The sequence below is a fragment of the Boleophthalmus pectinirostris genome, unplaced genomic scaffold (genome assembly GCF_026225935.1).
Source record: "Boleophthalmus pectinirostris isolate CB_2022bp ecotype Guang Dong unplaced genomic scaffold, ASM2622593v1 HiC_scaffold_10, whole genome shotgun sequence".
Lineage (NCBI taxonomy): Eukaryota > Metazoa > Chordata > Actinopteri > Gobiiformes > Gobiidae > Boleophthalmus > Boleophthalmus pectinirostris.
The window spans coordinates 33,551,355-33,570,406 of record NW_026570971.1 but is presented as its reverse complement, the minus strand read 5'-3'; the positions used below and the strand labels follow the sequence as shown (position 1 = coordinate 33,570,406).

General features: G+C 39.0%; 1 protein-coding gene across 1 annotated transcript in view; it reads left to right on the top strand.

The window, feature by feature from the left end:
* The window catches only part of LOC110153425 (nesprin-2-like), an 80,903-nt gene that overhangs the window by 6,473 nt on the left and 55,378 nt on the right, over positions 1 to 19,052 (top strand). The window contains exons 6-7 of the mRNA XM_055162169.1: positions 5,756 to 5,881; positions 17,029 to 17,184. Coding sequence (XP_055018144.1) covers positions 5,756 to 5,881; positions 17,029 to 17,184 — 282 coding nt within the window. The remainder of the gene's footprint in view (positions 1 to 5,755; positions 5,882 to 17,028; positions 17,185 to 19,052) is intronic.

The following is a 19,052-nucleotide window of genomic DNA, read 5'->3' as shown; positions in this document are numbered from 1 at the left end:
CCCCGGGCCTGAGTTTGATATGTTTGCTTTAAATGAATATTGTTATAACTCAGTGTTTTGTTGTAATACAGGGAGTTCTTTCCTCTGAAATGATCAGGTTATTTAATTATAATGCAATCAATAGGAAAATCTGTCTCTTGCTCCCTCTTTTGAAGACAACACCTGTCTATAATGTGTGCTCATACACACACATGGATCCTATAGAAATAGGAAAAAAGAGGAAACTCCAGGTGTCTTCTGTCAAACGTCTGTAATGAACCTAAATTTAACCAGAGGCTGTGGATATTTCAATAAAAGCTTCACTATTTCACCCTGAACCTGATCCTGTTCCTGTCTGTACATCTGGACCAGGCTCCTATACTTTTACTTTTGTCCCATTTGTCCTGTATTCTCTGGAGTTTTGACGGTTTTGTCCCTCGTGCCCTCGAGCCTCGCACTCTGTCCACTCAGGTTGCTGTTAAATTCTCAGTAACAGGAGCTGATCCCAGACAATCCCATGACTTCATCCTGAATGAGCCCACATCACAACAGAAACTGGAGCTTCAGTTACATACAGAGATCTGATCTGGGACTGTGGGCTCAAGTGTTCACATGTCTAAAACGAGCAGCAGTCCATTTATAAAGACGGGTATCAGGGAGGGCATCTGACATTAAAAACATCCAGATAAATATTTGTAATGAAAGGTGCACTTGGGCTTGTATCCATGGCGATGTTATTGTTCTGCCTGGAATGTTCCCTGTTGGCATTAAGCATCTATATCTCACATTTATTCATTTACACATGTTTCATTTGGCATAAGATCATTTGAAAAACCTGCATTCTTACTGTGAGGGATCGCCTCTCCACAGATCTCACCTGTAACTTGACCTGCTTGTCTCCATTAGGGCTGTGCAAAAATACTGAAATATTGATGTATCGTATTGTTTAATGTGATGATACAGTATCGATATCGTGGGCTGCTGTATCAATATAGCACCAAGAGTATTTTTTGGTATATTTTACGAAATTATTTAGTTACAGAGCTACAGTTTTGTTGCTTGGAAACTCGTTTATGTGACACCTTTGACATTTTCATGGTTTTGATGATTAAAATGTTTGTGTTTCATATGAACTTTGCACAAGTAGTGGTTTAACAAAGACTTTTAGTATCACAGACATGATTTAGACTTTATTTTTTATTGAACTATATCGAATCGCTTTGAAATATATCGTATCGAATCGGAAGTGCACTGTATCGAGATATGTATCTGTTACGACCCAGCTCGTTTGGGGTGAGGGAAGTAACAAAAATAAAAACCAAGATGTAAAATGGAATAAATTAAATAATGTTTAATTAACAGGAATGTAAAGGTAAATTAACAAAAGACTAAAAATATACAGAAAGCAACCTAACCTAAGAAACAGAACAACAGAATAAACAGAGTTTTGTGCCAGAAAAGGGGTCACGCAGGCTTACACAAAAACGAGTGGTAAAACTTAGGGACACACACTAAACTAAACACAAGTTCCCCAAATTAAACCACATAAACCCACAAACAGAATCGAGTGACCACATCAAAAAAGGCACAAAACAGAACTAAACTAAACACACAAACACAAAATGGCAGACTGACCACCAAGGCCAGCAGCCCCGAACAGGTGCTGTAATGTCTCGACCAGGGCCCCTGTAGCAGGAATCCAGGTGTGTCAGACTCATTTAGAACACACACAACAAATTGGAACTAAGGCCTGGGGCCTGGGGTATCTGCAACTTCTTAATGATACCAGCCCTAGTCTCCGTGGAGAAAGATAAGTTTCATGGCAGTTTAGATTATTTAAGGAATATATGACTGAATATATGAACAGTGTTGGGAGTAACACGTTATAAAAGTAACGAATTACTGTAATACATTGCTTTTTGCTGTAACGCAGTAATGTAAGGCATTACAGGGAAAAATTTTTTATATTTTACTCGGTACAAATGTGAGTAGCGACAGCGAGTCCTGTTATAGTCCTAGTTCAGTCCTGGTTCAGCTCTGGTTCAGCTCTGGTTCAGCTCTGGTTTAGTCCTGGTTTAGACCTGGTTTAGTTCTGGTTCAGTCCATATACGGCACAAAAGTTCACCATCTTCGCTGTTATTTTGGTGAGAGTAACTTAAAGTAATGCAATAGTAATGTAAAGCCTTACATTTTAAATGCAGTAATATTGTAATGTAACGAATTACTTTGAAAGGACAGTAATAAGTAATAAATAACACATTACAGTTTTAAAGTCACTTGCCCAACAGTGTATATGAAGTATTTGATTTTTTTTGTTCATGTTACTGTTATTACTACCATAGTTAAAGTCGCAACTTTTCCAGAGTTATTCAGTTCAATTCGATCTTTATTAAGAGCACGTAATATCTGGTTCAAAAAATTTAAAAGAAAATAGTAAAAATTTAAAAATTTAAATATAGTGCATGTTATAATGTATACAGTTTCTGTTTTGCCTGGAAAGTTCCACAGTATGGCATTAAACATAACCATTGTATTTGTTAAATTACAAGTATTTGCTCAAAAATACACTGGAAAAACATACTGCAAGTGGCTCGCCCCTCCACAAATCTGACCTGTAATGGATAGTAGGGATGTAACGATATCTAACTCTCTCAGTACAATATTATCACGATATGCATCTCACAGTACGATATTTATTGCGATATTTTGGAGAAACTGATATAATTGTAGATGGTAAAAAACATATTTCTTCATGTTGTTTGTGCTGAAATGAATCATGGGATATGTAGTTTTTAATGTTCATAAGATGTTGCTACTATAAAACCTTGCATTTCAGTAAAGGAACTTGTAATTCGATATATTGTGACAGCCCATGATTTTATTGTGAGACTTTTGCCGATACGATATCATGATATTTGGGTTATTGTTACATCCCTAATGGATAATGATAAGGTAAATGCCATAGAGTGGGACATTTGTGGCAAAGCTATGAGATCTCCATGGAGACAAGCACCAGTAGATGTTCCCACTAGAAAAGTGGTATAATCAGTGTTGGGGAGTAACAGATTACATGTACCGGAGTTATGTAATCAGAGTACAAATTATGAGTACCTGTATTCAGTTACAGTTACTGTTTCAGTGAGTGGTAATTGGATTACAGTTACTTTGTTGAAATAATTGTATTACACAGTGGTATTTTCCTGTTTTCACATTTTGGGCTATTCCCTTTTTTTTTTTTCTCAGTAATTCCACTCAGTGCCGGACACTAAACCAGGTCCAAACCAGGTCTAAACCTGGTCTAAAACCAAGTCTAAACTAGGTCTAAACTAGGTCTAAACCAGGACTAAAACCAGGTCCAAACCAGGTCTAAACTAGGTCTAAAAGAGGATTAAACCAGGATTAAACCAGGTCTAAACCAGGACTAAACCAAGACTAAACCAGGTCTAAACAGGATTTAACAGAACTAAATGCTGTGTGGACGCGTCTCCTCTTCTTCTATCAATAATATTTTTAATTTGGTTCAGTAAAGTCTGGACTTTTTATTTTCTTTTAGCAGATAAAACATTTTATGTGAAGATTTTCTTGTCTTTGCTTTTCTACAGCAAATCAAGTAATCCAAAGTATTCAGATTACATTACTCACTTTAAGTAATTTAATGGATTACATTACAAACTACATTTTGGGGTATGTAATCTGTAATCTGTGGAGGAATACATTTTAAAAGTCACCTTCCCAACACTGGGTATAACTAGATATAAGCAGATCAGAAATGCACAGATAAATAATGCCAGTTTTGGCTCTGACCTCTTTATGTTAAATCTCAGGTAGAACAAACAGTGATGCAACACTCAGACATTTTAATCCTAAACTTGAGACATCTGCTCTGCTCCATCTGTCTCTGCCTTTTTATAGTTCGCAGGTGTAATCCTCATTCGCTCACACAGGTACCACTCACCTAAACCACTCAATGCTTCATCAAACACACAAGATTTATATAAACCTCTCTTTGTCTCCACGAGCTCTTCTTATTCTGTGAAAAATGTGCTGATCCTGCAGTTTACACCTCTGCAAACATGTTCTAAAATACATGGGATTCTTATATTTTTGTAATTCTTTATTTTTCTCTTTTTTTTTTAAGTATGAAAAAGACAAATACAATACAACCTGCGGGTGTGCCTTGATTCTCACAAAGGATGGATTAATTAAAAGAAAAATAATAATAATAATAATGAATAATAATTATTACAGCCAATTGCAAGAAAAACAAAGTAATGGGTCAAACAAAGTCCGGTCTCACAGTATTTATATATTCAATTCACCGTTTCCATTTGCTTTCAAATTTGTCTTGTTGCAGTCTTATGCTAAAAGTAATTCTCTCCATCTTAAAAATATCATAAACAATCTCAAACCGTTCATCCAGTGTTGGTACTTGTGGACAGTGTTGGGAAGGTGACTTTTAAAATGTATTCCCCTACAGATTACAGATTACATACTCCAGAATGTAGTTTGTAATGTAATCCATTAAATTACTGAAAGTGAGTAACGTAATCTGAATACTTTGGATTACTTGATTTGCTGCTGCTAAAAGGAAATAAAAAACCCAGACTTTACTGAACCGTATTAAAAATATTATTGATAGAAACGAGGAGATACGTCCACATGAACTGTTTAGTCTGGTTTAGATCTTTAGATCTAATTTACTGTTTCAGTTTAGTCCTGTTTAGTTTAGAGTTTAGATCTAGTTTAGATCAAATTTAGTCCTGTTTAGTCCTGGTTTAGTCCTAGATCTAGTTTAGATCTAGTTTAGATCTAGTTTAGTTTTAGTCCTGTTTCAGTTTCAGTCCTTTTCAGTCCTGTTTGTTTAGTTTAGTCTAGGTTTAGATCTGTTTAGATCTAATTTAGATCTGGTTTTAGTCCTGTTTAGTCCTGGTTTAGTCCTATTTTAGTCCTGTTTAGTCCTTTCAGTCCTTTTTAATCCTGGTTTAGTTCTGGTTTAGTTTTAGACCTGGTTTAGTCCTGTTTAGTCCTAGTTTAGACCTGGTTTAGACCTGGTTTAGATTAGTTTAGACCTGGTTTAGTTCCGGGGGGGTAAACTTAGTTTCCTTGAAAACAGGGAAAAATTACCGCTGTGTAATCCATTTATTTCAACAAAGTAACTGTAATCCAATGACCACTCACTGAAACTGTAACTGTAACTGAATACAGTTACTCATCATTTGTACTTTGATTACGTAACTCCAGTACATGTAATCTGTTACTCCCCAACACTGTTTGTGGATTAAGCCATTTCCTGGTTATAGCTTTCCTAGCAGCCGCACTCAAAATCTGGAAGAAATACATGGGATTCGTACATTTTTGTAGCAGTTAAGATGGTCCGTTTAGGCCTGTGGTCTTGGTTTGGTCCTAGTGTAGTCCTGGTGTGGTCTTGGTTTGGTCCTTGTGTAGTCCTGGTGTGGTCTTGGTTTGGTCCTTGTGTAGTCCTGGTGTGGTCTTGGTTTGGTCCTTGTGTAGTCCTGGTGTGGTCTTGGTTTGGTCCTTGTGTAGTCCTGGTCTAGTTTTGGGTTTAGTCCCAGTTTTAATGTGGCCAATTATGAAGGTTCCTGGATTATGACCTGAATGTTGATTTTAAGTCATTTTTAGTATGTCACAGATATAAGTACAATTTGTCTTTGTAGATAAATACTAAGAAGCAACTAAGAAAATAAATAAGTTAATTAAATAATAATAATAAAATAAAATGTATTTACTTACTCTTTGCTTGTCTCTGATTGGTCAGAACTGGGAGCGCTGTGAAACCGGACTGACCAATAGCACGCGTCAACTGAAGGACGTGAAAACCAGACTCAACCAATCACTGCCCGAGTGTGACGAGGATCTACAGAAGGAGGAGCAGTTTATCAAGGTAAATAATAACTTTTGGTGTAGTTTGATTAATTAGTAATATCAGAATTCTGTTTTGTGCATTGGGATTTTTATAACTGTCTTTCAAAATCAACTTTCTACTATGTTTCCTCATCAAAAACATGCCTGAAGAGGTTTTAGATGTCATCCATGTATGTCTGAGTAATTATTCAAACCCCCCTTATGGTTACCTGTAAGATTCTGTACAAGGCCCCGCCCACAAGTCTACATCACCCATACTCCCATGACAATTCTCCATAAATATACAAAAACATGATACAAAACTGTGACAACAACTTCACAAACCTGATGTGATGTGCTGTAGATTCATTAGCAGGATGCACGCTGATGTGTTGTGATAGTGCTCTGAAGGGGGAGTGACTTAGTGTGTTAGTCCTGCTTTAAGTCCATTTCTAGACCTGGGTTAGTCCTGATTTTACTCCACTTTTAGACCTGAGTTAATTCTGGTTTAAGGACAGTTTTAGACTTCGGTTACTCCTTATTTAACTCCACTTTTAGATCTGGGTTAGTCCTGGTCTAACTTCACTGTTAGACCTGGGTTAATTCTGGTTTAAGGACAGTTTTAGACCTCAGTTAGTCCTTATTTAAGTCCACTTTTAGACCTGGGTTAGTCCTGCTTTAACTCCAGTTTTTGATCTGTGTTAGTCCTGGTTTAAATGCAGTTCTGGACCTGGGTTAGTCTTGGTCTAACTCCAGTTTTAGACCTGGGTTAGTCCTGGTTTAAGTACAATTTTAGACCTGGGTTAGTCCTGGTTTAAGTACAGTTTTAGACCTGGGTTAGTCCTGGTTTAAGTACAGTTTTAGACCTGGGTTAGTCCTGGTTTAAGTACAGTTTTAGACCTACGTTAGTCCTGGTTTAAGTACTGTGGTTAAATCCTGGTCTTGCTCCTGTTTTAGACCTGGGTTAGTTCTGGTTCATATCTGGTTTGGGTCCTGGTTTCATTCTTGTATTAATCTTGGATTCATCCGGGTTTAGTCTTGGCCTAGACCTGGTTTAGTTCTACTTTAGTCATGGTTTCATTCTTGTTTTAGACCCGGATTAGTCATAGTTTAGTCCTGGTTTAATCTTGAGGTAGATCTAGTCCTGATTCAAGTCCAGTTTGAGACCTGGTTTAGTTCTGGCTGATTGTGTTGTGATAATGCTCTGAAGGGGTGAGTGACTTAGTGTGGAGAGCAAAGGGACGAGGAGCATCAAAAAACAACTAATTACACACATTTTACATTATTTTTGGTGAATATAACTTTTTCCAAACAATAAAAGGTGACATGGTGAACTAAATATGTCTCCAGTGATTAAAGGTCATTATTATAAACATAGTAAATAAGTGTAGTTGTTATCTTGTTACAGGTATCGTTGAACTGCACGTGTTAAAGTTAATGTTTGACTGTTGCTTTCAGCCTGATCAGCTTTCTGCTTCTAATCTTTGGTCCCACTAATCTACAATACAAGATCACTATCACAGACCCACTTCTGTTTTTGTTTCTCTGCTTTATTTTAGGGCACATTTAACATCTGAAGTATCTGCTATTTGCATATTTATAAGTTGTTAATGTGGTGATAACTTCTGCATTATTTATTCATTTATTTATTTTTTATTTTATTTATTTATTTTATTTCTTTATTTGAGACAGGGACAGTGCACAGTTTTTGCATTCACCTTGACAGGAGAGATGTTTGTACATCAGGTTGTAGCAGCAGTGTTCATTTCCACCTGTCGTCCCTGGGCAGGCGTCGTCAGCTGTTCTTCCTGGAGCCTGTGTAGCAGGTTTTAGGTTCATTATCTTATTTGGCTGTTCATTTCACATTAATCTAACATTTTCCTAGTAACTAAAGGTCCTCTATTACGCAAAATAGACTCTTATGAGCTTTAAGTCATTATATAATGTTGTTACTTCATCAAAAACAGACCTGGAGTTGTGTTTTGTTTTTTCTGTTTATACCAGGGGTGTCCAAACTTTTCAAGGGCCACATTTCTAAACACAGATGAAGCAGAGGGCTGATCGAGGGTCACAGACTGATGCTCAATACAGTGAATAATTAAACTGTGTGCATGTTTATCACGTTAGAATGAGCCATCAGTCTTTATTCATGTTATGATTCTTAAAACCACACACTAAATATGAAATATGAGCTTTATCAAGGTAGATTTTCAAACAACTTGCAGTAAACAGTTCATTTTTCATTGATGCAAGGTCATCTGGGCCAGTTCTCCTGGAAGCCTGTCTGAGGGCCGCATTTGGCCCACGGGCCATAGTTTGGACATGCCTGGTTTACACGTTTAATAACCCTGCATTATCAGTCTGTCTACATCTCCAAAGTTCAAAATGCTCTTTTCCACCTTGTGATGTCATGAAGTTAACAGCTACATTTAGAGCTGTAGAGATCAGCAAGTCCAGCTGTGAAATGATCCAACAGAGTGAAGCACTTCCTGTATTACCATATGACATCACAAGGTGGAACAGCGTGTTTTCAGTTTGAGAGAAGAACTCAGCCTAAATATGTAGCGTTTGTGTGTCAAATGTGTGAATGAAATAAAACACAACTCCAGGTCTGTTTATGATGAGCAAAGAACATTAGAACATAGAGTAGATCACAAAATCACATCATATGAACCTTTAACTGTTCTTACTTCTTATGGTCCTGTAGGTGTTTGATCATTAGAGTGTCGTTAAGGGTTAGTGCCAGAAATGTACTTTTCACATGTTAAAATAAACATTTTCAACAGAGATAAGATGAATGTGTATCTAGTGTGTATTTAGTGTGTATTTAGTGTGTATTTAGTGTGTAGCCTTTAGCAAATGTTGTAAGTACCTTGTATTTTCTCAAACAAACCCTTTACCAAAGGTGTGGTGTCCTGTGCTTTAAATAGACGTGTATTTACTTAATGACGCCCCAACACTGACCACAAAAGAGCAACTTAGTCAAAAATATGTTCTGAGCTGAGATTTCAGTATTGTATGTAAAGTACACTACTCTTTAAGTAATGTTTAAACCATAATGAAGGAAGATTATCACACCAAAACTGTTACTGTTACAAAATCAGTAAGTGTCCTGAATGTTTAAAGGTCCTACATTACCTGACTTTAGTTTAGTTTAGTTTAGTCTGTATTTGAATGGACAATGTACAGAAACATTCAACTCATAAAAATCAGAGATGTTCCACTCCAGATTATAACTAAATATCTCAAATCAAATCTCTTGTGAGCTTTAAATCATGTTCTAATGCTGTTCAAAAACACACCTGGACTTTGTTTTGTTTGTTGTCTTTTGAATAATCCTGGATTATTACGCTGTCTACATCTAAAATGCTCTGTTCCCACCTTGTGATGTCATGAAGTGGTAGTTCTCAAGTAACCAGCTACATTTTACCTTTAGTTCAGTACAGATGGGTCATTTCTGAACTGAACTCATCCAGATGATTCTAGTGAAGCTGTGTGGAGTAATCAGTGTTGGGGAGTAACAGATTACATGTACCAGCGTTATGTAATCAGAGTACAAATTATGAGTAACTGTATTCCGTTACAGTTACTGCTTAAATGAGTAGTAACTGGATTACAGTTACTTTGTTGAAATAAATGGATTACACGGCAGTATTTTCCTGTTTTCACATTTTGGGCTGTATCCCATTTGTATTTATTTATTTTTTATTTCGGTAATTCCATTCATTGCTGGAAACTAAACCAGGACTAAACCAGGTCTAAACCAGGTCTAAACCAGGACTAAACCAGGTCTAAACCAGGTCTAAACCAGGTCTAAACCAGGACTAAACCAGGACTAAACCAGGACTAAACCAGGACTAAACCAGGTCTAAACCAGGACTAAACCAGGTCTAAACCAGGTCTAAACCAGGACTAAACCAGGTCTAAACCAGGTCTAAACCAGGTCTAAACCAGGACTAAACCAGGACTAAACCAGGACTAAACCAGGTCTAAAACCAGGACTAAACCAGACTAAACCAGACTAAACCAGGAGGTCTAAACCAGGACTAAACCAGGGACTAAACCAGGACTAAACCAGGTCTAAACCAGGACTAACCAGGACTAAACCAGGACTAAACCAGGACTAAACCAGGTCTAAACCAGGTCTAAACCAAACCAGGAAACCAGGTCTAAACCAGGTCTAAACAGGTCTAAACCAGGTAAACAGGACTAAACCAGGTCTAAACCAGGATTTACCAGGACTAAACCAGGACTAAACCAGACTAAACCAGGTCTAAACCAGGTCTAAACCAGGTCTAACCAGGATTTAACCAGGTCTAAACCAGGACTAAACCAGGTCTAACCAGGTCTAAACCAGGTCTAAACCAGGTCTAAACCAGGACTAAACCAGGTCTAAACCAGGATTTACCAGGTCTAAACCAGGACTAACCAGGTCTAAACAGGTTAAACCAGGTCTAAACAGACTAAACCAGGACTAAACCAGGTCTAAAACCAGGTCTAAACCAGGATTTACCAGGACTAACCAGGACTAAACCAGGTCTAAACCAGGTCTAAACCAGGACTAAACCAGGTCTAAACCAGGTCTAAACCAGGTTAAACCAGGACTAAACCAGGACTAAACCCAGGACTAAACCAGGACTAAACCAGGCAGGTCTAAACCAGTAAACCAGGACTAAACCAGGACTAAACCAGGTCTAAACCCTAAAACCAGGTCTAAACCAGGACTAAACCAGGTCTAAACCAGGACTAAACCAGGACTAACCAGGTTCTAAAACCAGGTCTAAACCAGGACTAAACCAGGTCTAAACCAGGTCTAAACCAGGTTCTAAACCAGGTCTTAAACCAGGTCTAAACCAGGTCTAAACCAGGTCTAAACCAGGTCTAAACCAGACCACTAAACCATAACCAGGTCTAAAACCAGGTCTAAACCAGTCTAAACCAATTACCAGGTCTAAACCAGGACTAAACCAGGTCTAAACCAGGTCTCTAAACCAGGTCTAAACCACTAAACCAAACCAGGACTAAAACCAGGTCTAAACAGGTCTAAACCAGGTCTAAACCAGGAGGTCTAAACCAGGTAAACCAGGTCTAAACCAGGTAAACCACTAAACCAGGTCTAAACCAGGACTAAACCACTAAACCAGGCTAAACCAGGTCTAAACCAGGACTAAACCAGGACTAAACCAGAGGTCTAAACCAGGACTAAACCAGGTTCTAAACCAGGTCTAAACCAGGTCTAAACAGGACTAACCAGGTTAAACCAGGACTAAACCAGGTCTAAACCACAAACCAGGTCTAAACCAGGTCTAAACCAGTCTAAACCAGGTCTAAACCAGGATTTACCAGGTCTAAACCAGGACTAAACCAGGTCTAAAACCAGGTCTAAACCAGGTCTAAACCAGGTCTAAACCAGGACTAAACCAGTCTAAACCAGGATTTTACCAGGTCTAAACCAGGACTAAACCAGGTCTAAACCAGGTCTAAACCAGGTCTAAACCAGGTAAAACCAGGTCTAAACCAGGTCTAAACCAGGTCAAACCAGACTAAACCAGGACTAAAACCAGGTCTAAACCAGGTCTAAACCAGGTTTACCAGGACTAAACCAGGACTAAACCAGGGACTAAACCAGGTCTAAACCAGGTCTAAACCAGGACTAAACCAGGTCTAAACCAGGTCTAAACCAGGACTAACCAGGTCTAAACCAGGTCTAAACCAGGATTTAAACCAGGACTAAACCAGGTCTAAACCAGGATTTAAACCAGGACAAACCAGGTCTAAACCAGGACTAAACCAGGTCTAAACCAGGTTCTAAACCAGGATTAAACCAGGTCTAAACCAGGTCTAACAGGTCTAAACCAGGATAACAGGACTAAACCAGGACTAAACCAGGTCTAAACCAGGACTAAACCAGGTCTAACCAGGTCTAAACCAGGTAAACCTAAACCAGGACTAAACCAGGTCTAAACCAGGAGGTCTAAACCAGGTCTAAACCAGGTTTAAACCAGGTCTAAACCAGGACTAAACCAGGTCTAAACCAGGTCTAAAACCAGGTCTAAACCAGGACTAAACCAGGTCTAAACCAGGGACTAAACCAGGACTAAACCAGGTCTAAACCAGGTCTAAACCAGGATTTACCAGGACTAAACCAGGACTAAACCAGGACTAAACCAGGACTAAACCAGGTACTAAACCAGGTCTAAACCAGGACTAAACCAGGTCTAAACCAGGTCTAAACCAGGACTAAAACCAGGTCTAAACCAGGATTTAACAGGACTAAACCAGGTCTAAACCAGGATTTAACAGGACTAAACCAGGTCTAAACCAGGTCTAAACCAGGATTTACCAGGTCTAAACCAGGTCTAAACCAGGATTTAACAGGTCTAAACCAGGTCTAAACCAGGACTAAACCAGGTCTAAACCAGGTCTAAACCAGGATTTAACAGGACTAAACCAGGTCTAAACCAGGATTTAACAGGTCTAAACCAGGTCTAAACCAGGTCTAAACCAGGATTTAACAGGTCTAAACCAGGTCTAAACCAGGATTTAACAGGTCTAAACCAGGTCTAAACCAGGATTTAACAGGTCTAAACCAGGTCTAAACCAGGATTTAACAGGACTAAACCAGGTCTAAACCAGGACTAACCAGGATTTAAACCAGGACTAAACCAGGACTAAACCAGGACTTAAACCAGGACTAAACCAGGACTAAACCAGGTCTAAACCAGGATTTACCAGGACTAAACCAGGACTAAACCAGGACTAAACCAGGACTAAACCAGGTCTAAACCAGGATTTACCAGGACCTAAACCAGGACTAAACCAGGTCTAAACCAGGTCTAAACCAGGACTAAACCAGGTCTAAACCAGGACTAAACCAGGACTAAACCAGGTAAACCAGGTCTAAACCAGGTCTAAACCAGGACTAAACCAGGTCTAAACCAGGACTAAACCAGGTCTAAACCAGGTCTAAAACCAGGTCTAACCAGGACTAAACCAGGTCTAAACAAACCAGGTCTAAACCAGGTCTAAACCAGGTCTAAACCAGGTCTAAACCAGGTCTAAACCAGGGTCTAAACCAGGTCTAAACCAGGTCTAAACCAGGTCTAAACCAGGACTAAACCAGGTCTAAACCAGGATTTACCAGGTCTAAACCAGGTAAACCAGGACTAAACCAGGGTCTAAACCAGGTCTAAACCAGGTCTAAACCAGGACTAAACCAGTCTAAACCAGTCTAAACCAGGACTAAACCAGGACTAAACCAGACTAAACCAGTCTAAACCAGGTCTAAACCAGGATTTACCAGGACTAAACCAGGACTAAACCAGGACTAAACCAGGTCTAATCCAGGGCTAAACCAGGACTAAACCAGGTCTAACCAGGTCTAAACCAGGACTAAACAGGACTAAACCAGGTCTAAACCAGGTCTAAACCAGGATTTAACAGGACTAAACCAGGTCTAAACCAGGATTTAACAGGACTAAACCAGGTCTAAACCAGGTCTAAACCAGGATTTAACAGGACTAAACCAGGTCTAAACAGGATTTAACCAGGTCTAAACCAGGTCTAAACCAGGACTAAACCAGGTCTAAACCAGGTCTAAACCAGGATTTAACAGGACTAAACCAGGTCTTAACCAGGATTTACCAGGTCTAAACCAGGGTCTAAACCAGGTCTAAACCAGGATTTACCAGGTCTAAAACCAGGTTAAACCAGGATTTACAGGTCTAAACCAGGTCTAAACCAGGATTTAAACCAGGTCTAAACCAGGTCTAAACCAGGATTTACCAGGACTAAACCAGGTCTAAACCAGGACTAAACCAGGATTTACCAGGACTAAACCAGGACTAAACCAGGTCTAAACCAGGACTAAACCAGGACTAAACCAGGACTAAACCAGGACTAAACCAGGACTAAACCAGGTCTAAACCAGGATTTACCAGGACTAAACCAGGACTAAACCAGGACTAAACCAGGACTAAACCAGGACTAAACCAGGACTAAACCAGGTCTAACCAGGATTTACCAGGTCTAAACCAGGTCTAAACCAGGATTTAACAGGTCTAAACCAGGTCTAAACCAGGGACTAAACCAGGTCTAAACCAGGTCTAAACCAGGATTAACAGGACCTCTAAACCAGGTCTAAACCAGGATTAAACCAGGTCTAAACCAGGTCTAAACCAGGTCTAAACCAGGATTTAAACCAGGTCTAAACCAGGTCTAAACCAGGTCTAAACCAGGATTTAACCAGGTCTAAACCAGGACTAAACCAGGATTTACCAGGTCTAAACCAGGTCTAAACCAGGATTTACCAGGACTAAACCAGGTCTAAACCAGGGACTAAACCAGGATTTACCAGGACTAAACCAGGACTAAACCAGGTCTAAACCAGGACTAAACCAGGACTAAAACCAGGACTAAACCAGGACTAAACCAGGACTAAACCAGGACTAAACCAGGACTAAACCAGGGACTAAACCAGGTCTAAACCAGGATTTACCAGGACTAAACCAGGACTAAACCAGGACTAAACCAGGACTAAACCAGGACTAAACCAGGACTAAACCAGGACTAAACCAGGTCTAAACCAGGATTTTACCAGGACTAACCAGGACTAAACCAGGACTAAACCAGGACTAAACCAGGACTAAACCAGGTCTAAACCAGGTCTAAACCAGGATTTAACAGGTCTAAACCAGGTCTACACCAGGACTAAACCAGGTCTAAACCAGGTCTAAACCAGGATTTAACAGGACTAAACCAGGTCTAAACCAGGATTACCAGGTCTAAACCAGGTCTAAACCAGGTTTAAACCAGGACTAAACCAGGTCTAAACCAGGATTTAACCAGGTCTAAACCAGGTCTAAACCAGGATTTACCAGGACTAAACCAGGTCTAAACCAGGACTAAACCAGGATTTACCAGGACTAAACCAGGACTAAACCAGACTAAACCAGGACTAAACCAGGATTTACCAGGACTAAACCAGGACTAAACCAGGACTAAACCAGGACTAAACCAGGACTAAACCAGGACTAAACCAGGACTAAACCAGGACTAAACCAGGACTAAACCAGGACTAAACCAGGACTAAACCAGGTACTAAACCAGGACTAAACCAGGTCTAAACCAGGATTTACCAGGACTAAACCAGGACTAAACCAGGACTAAACCAGGACTAAACCAGGACTAAACCAGGACTAAACCAGGACTAAACCAGGACTAAACCAGGACTAAACCATGCTGTATGGACCGTGTCTCCTCCCATGCATCACACTGTTAATAACCTGATTCTGCATCATTTTGAGTAAAAAAAAACATCAAATATGACAGATTTTTACTGGGCTGGCGCCTTTATGTTTGTACTGAAAGTGAGTTTTTTGTTGTTGTTAATAAACATTCTGACACTAACAGCAGCGTGGCCATAATTGAAGGCAGCAGTGATCTCATACAGAAATCATTTCTCTATCAATAATATGTTTAATTTGGTTCAGTAAAGTCTGGGCTTTTTATTTTCTTTTAGCAGATAAAACATCTTATTGAAGATTTCCTCATCTTTGCTTCTCTACAGCAAATCAAGTAATCCAAAGTATTCAGATTACATTACTCACTTTAAGTAACTTTATGGATTCCGTTACAAACTACATTTTGGGGTTTGTAATCTGTAATATGTAGGAGAATACATTTTAAAAGTCACCTTCCCAACACTTCCTGTACTACCTCATGACATCACAAGGTGGAATAGAGTTTTTCAGCTTGAGAGAAGAATTCAGTTTGTGAGTTAAACATGTGAATGAAACAAAACTCAAGTCCAGGTCTTTTTGTGGTGGGGAAACTATAATAACTAACATTATAATGTAGATCAGATAATAATATAGTCTGGGTTCTTTAATTATACTGATGTATGTGTCCATGTGTCTGCACCAGAATTATCATTGACCAAAGTTCACAAACCAAAATGTGCTGCTGTTTTTTCATCTGTCGTACTTCCCATGTGGACACCTCTGCGCTGTTTGTATTTATTTAAACAAACATTTACTAAGTTCAGAACAGGTTTGACTGCTCTGTCTCTCCCTCCCTCTCCCTCTCCGTCTGTCTCATTCATTCTCTATCTCTCCCATTCTATTTCTTTCTCTTTTTTTTTTATCTCCCCACTCTCTCTTTTCCTACCCTCCCTCTCTCCGTCTGTCTGTCTCTGTCTGTCTCATTCACACCTTTTTCACTCTTCCCTCACTCCACTCCTCCGTGAGTAATTAACTTTTTGAAGTCTCTAAGCTGTAGTTAAAATTCTCAACCCTGTAATTATCGTGTTAATTATTTTATGAAACAGGTTGTCCGTACGTTTGAATGTGACAGTGTTGTTATAATGTTAAAAACAAAGCAGAAATGTATTTTTGTGACAGTAAATTTATGAGAAAGTTGCACAAAAAATACATGTTCCATTTTAGATCAAAGCATGTTATACATACTCAAGTAAGTGTAATGTTACTTCAAAATACTACATGTTCAAATATTTTAGTCAAGTAAGAACTGAAGGATTGGAACTTCACTGCAAAAACTAAAATTCAGCCAAGTTAAGATGACTTGAATTAAGGAAGTTTGATCATGAATTGAGTAAATTGAGTAAAATGATCTGCCAATGGAACCAGACTTTTTGTACTTAAAATATGAAAATCCATCTTACTGCACTGAAGATAAGAAAAAGAACTACTCTTTGCACTTTAAATAAGAAACTAAACCAAATCTTGCTTGAATTAAGACAGATAATGTTGCTTGTCAAGTTAAATCTACTCAAATCAAGTCAAATGTTTTTAGTTTAAGTCATTTCAGCCCAGTCAGAAGTTGTTTTTTGCAGCATTTAAAATATTATTACTCAAATTAAAGTAAGTTCGCACAACAAAACTGCTCTTAATAGTCCTCTGTCCCCCTCCCCCTCCGCTAAACCCCTCCCCCCCTCTGTCCTGGGACGTCCCATGTAATCCTTTTGTGGGCGGGGCTTGAGGACAGAAGGGAGGAGGACGGAGGAGGAGAAGAGAGCTGCTGCAGACACACACACACACACACACACACACACTCACACTCTCAGTCCAGTTCTATAGCCGCACGTATAGAGCAGCGCGCCGCCGGGCATCGTGGGACATATCTGGGGGTGTTTTTGTGTGGGTTTTTGACTGGTATGTTGACATGCAGGAGACGGAGGAGCTGATGGAGGACTGGGCCGGGTGCCTGTCCGACCTCAAGACCATGAAGGTGGATCTGTCCCAGTTTATCATGGCAGAGGATGAGCTGCTGCTCCAGGAGCAAGTGGACTTTCTACATCTGCAGTGGGACGAGCTCTGTGTCAAGGTGAGGAGGCGAGGGACGAGCTCAAGACCAGTTTAAGACCTGAGGTAGTCCTGGTTTAAGTCCAGTTTAAGACATGGTCAAGGCCTGTTTTAGACCAGGGTTAGTTCTGCTTTAAGTACTGCTCTAAACCTGGTCAAGTTCATGGTTTAGACCTGGGTTAGTCCTGGTTTAAGTACAGTTTGAGACCTGGTTAAGTCCTGGTTTAACTCCTGTTTTAGACCAGGCTTAGTCCTGTTTTAAATCTAATTCTAGACCTGGTTAAAGTTCATGTTTTAGACCTCGGTTAGTCTTGGTTTAAGTACAGTTTGAGATCTGGTTAAGTCCTGGTTTAGACCTGAGTTAGTCCTGCTTTAAGTCCAGTTCTAGACCTGGATTAAATTCATGTTTTAGACCTAGGTTAGTCCTGGTTCAAGTCCAGTTTGGGTCCTGGTTTCATTCTTGTATTAATCCTGGGTCCATCTGGGTTTAGTCTTGGTTTAGACTCAGATTAGTCCTGGTTTTAACTACGGTTTTAAACCTGGATTAATTTTGTGTTAGATATGGATTGGTCCTGGTTTAGTCCTGATTTAAGTCTTGCTTCAGGTCTGGGTAAATCTGGGTTGAAGTCCAGTTTAAAACCGGGGTTTGTCCTGTTTTAATACTGATTTAACACATGTTTAATTGAGGTTTAGTCCTAGTTAAGTCCTGGCTCAAATGCTGTTTGAAGCCTGTGTTAGTCCTGATTTAGTCTTGATTTAAATCTTGTTCTAGTCCTGGTTTAGTCCCATTTTAGTCCTGGTTTAAATCATGTTTAGATAATGGTGAGTCTTGGTTGAAAGATGTAAATATTGTCTTCGGTGTTGTGTTTAAACATACTAAATACTGATTCAAACTAGTTCTGGACTTGCATTTAGTCCTGTTTTAGGCTTAGGTTAAAGAAGTTTTTCCAAACTGAACTAATACTGATGACAGAACTTTAATCTCTTATCAATATTAATGTTTATTGTTCCTAAAAACTTGATCTATATTTTGGTTGGAGATATTGGGCTTGTTAAAACACACAAGGCTTTTGACTTGATTTAAAGTCCTCGTTGTCTCAGATGTTGTTTTTTTGTGCTGTTTTATCACCTTTAGTCCTTGTCCAGTTGCTTTAGAGTGGATATTATTCTGTTACAGTTTCAGTGTCGTGTCTGTGCTGACTCCAGTTGAATATTTCCACTGTGAGTTCTTTTGTCCTAAACCTTGTCATTTCACAGCTGGAGGTTTAAGTACAGGTTTACCGCTGTGTTTTGGCTCCTGCTTCTGGGCTTAACCTGGTTCAGGCTTTGACTTTACATCTAGACCAGTGGTGGAAGAAGTACTCAGTATTGTTACTTAAGTAAAAGTATCACATGAAAGTAAACATAGAAAAGTGTCTCTTTAAAAATGTATTTAAAGAGTAAGAGTAAAAGTATTTTGCGCTGATTTTTAGATCTAGAAAAGCTACAATGGAATCGATAATTTATTCTGTTTATTTGTTGTTATATTTTTCTTTGCTCAAACTACACCGTGTTACAAATAAACCCTCGGCCTTTTCAGCAGGTCTCACACTATGATAAAAAAAACTTTACTTTTCAGTCCTGTTCAAAAACGTATTAGAGTAGAAAGTACAAATAAGTGAGCTGTGCAATTAATCACATTTTAATGGTTCAGTCATTTCTAATCGTTAATGATCAGCCGGGTGTTTTCATGTGGTTTGGATCAAACACAAGACATTAGAGGAAGAAATGTGACTGTTTTTTGTGTGAATAATTCATAAAAGTCTGTATTGTTTATGTTCAGAAAATCAAAATCAAAGCAAAAATCAGTCTGATCTATGGGTTTCAGATTGATTAAAAAATACTGTTGCC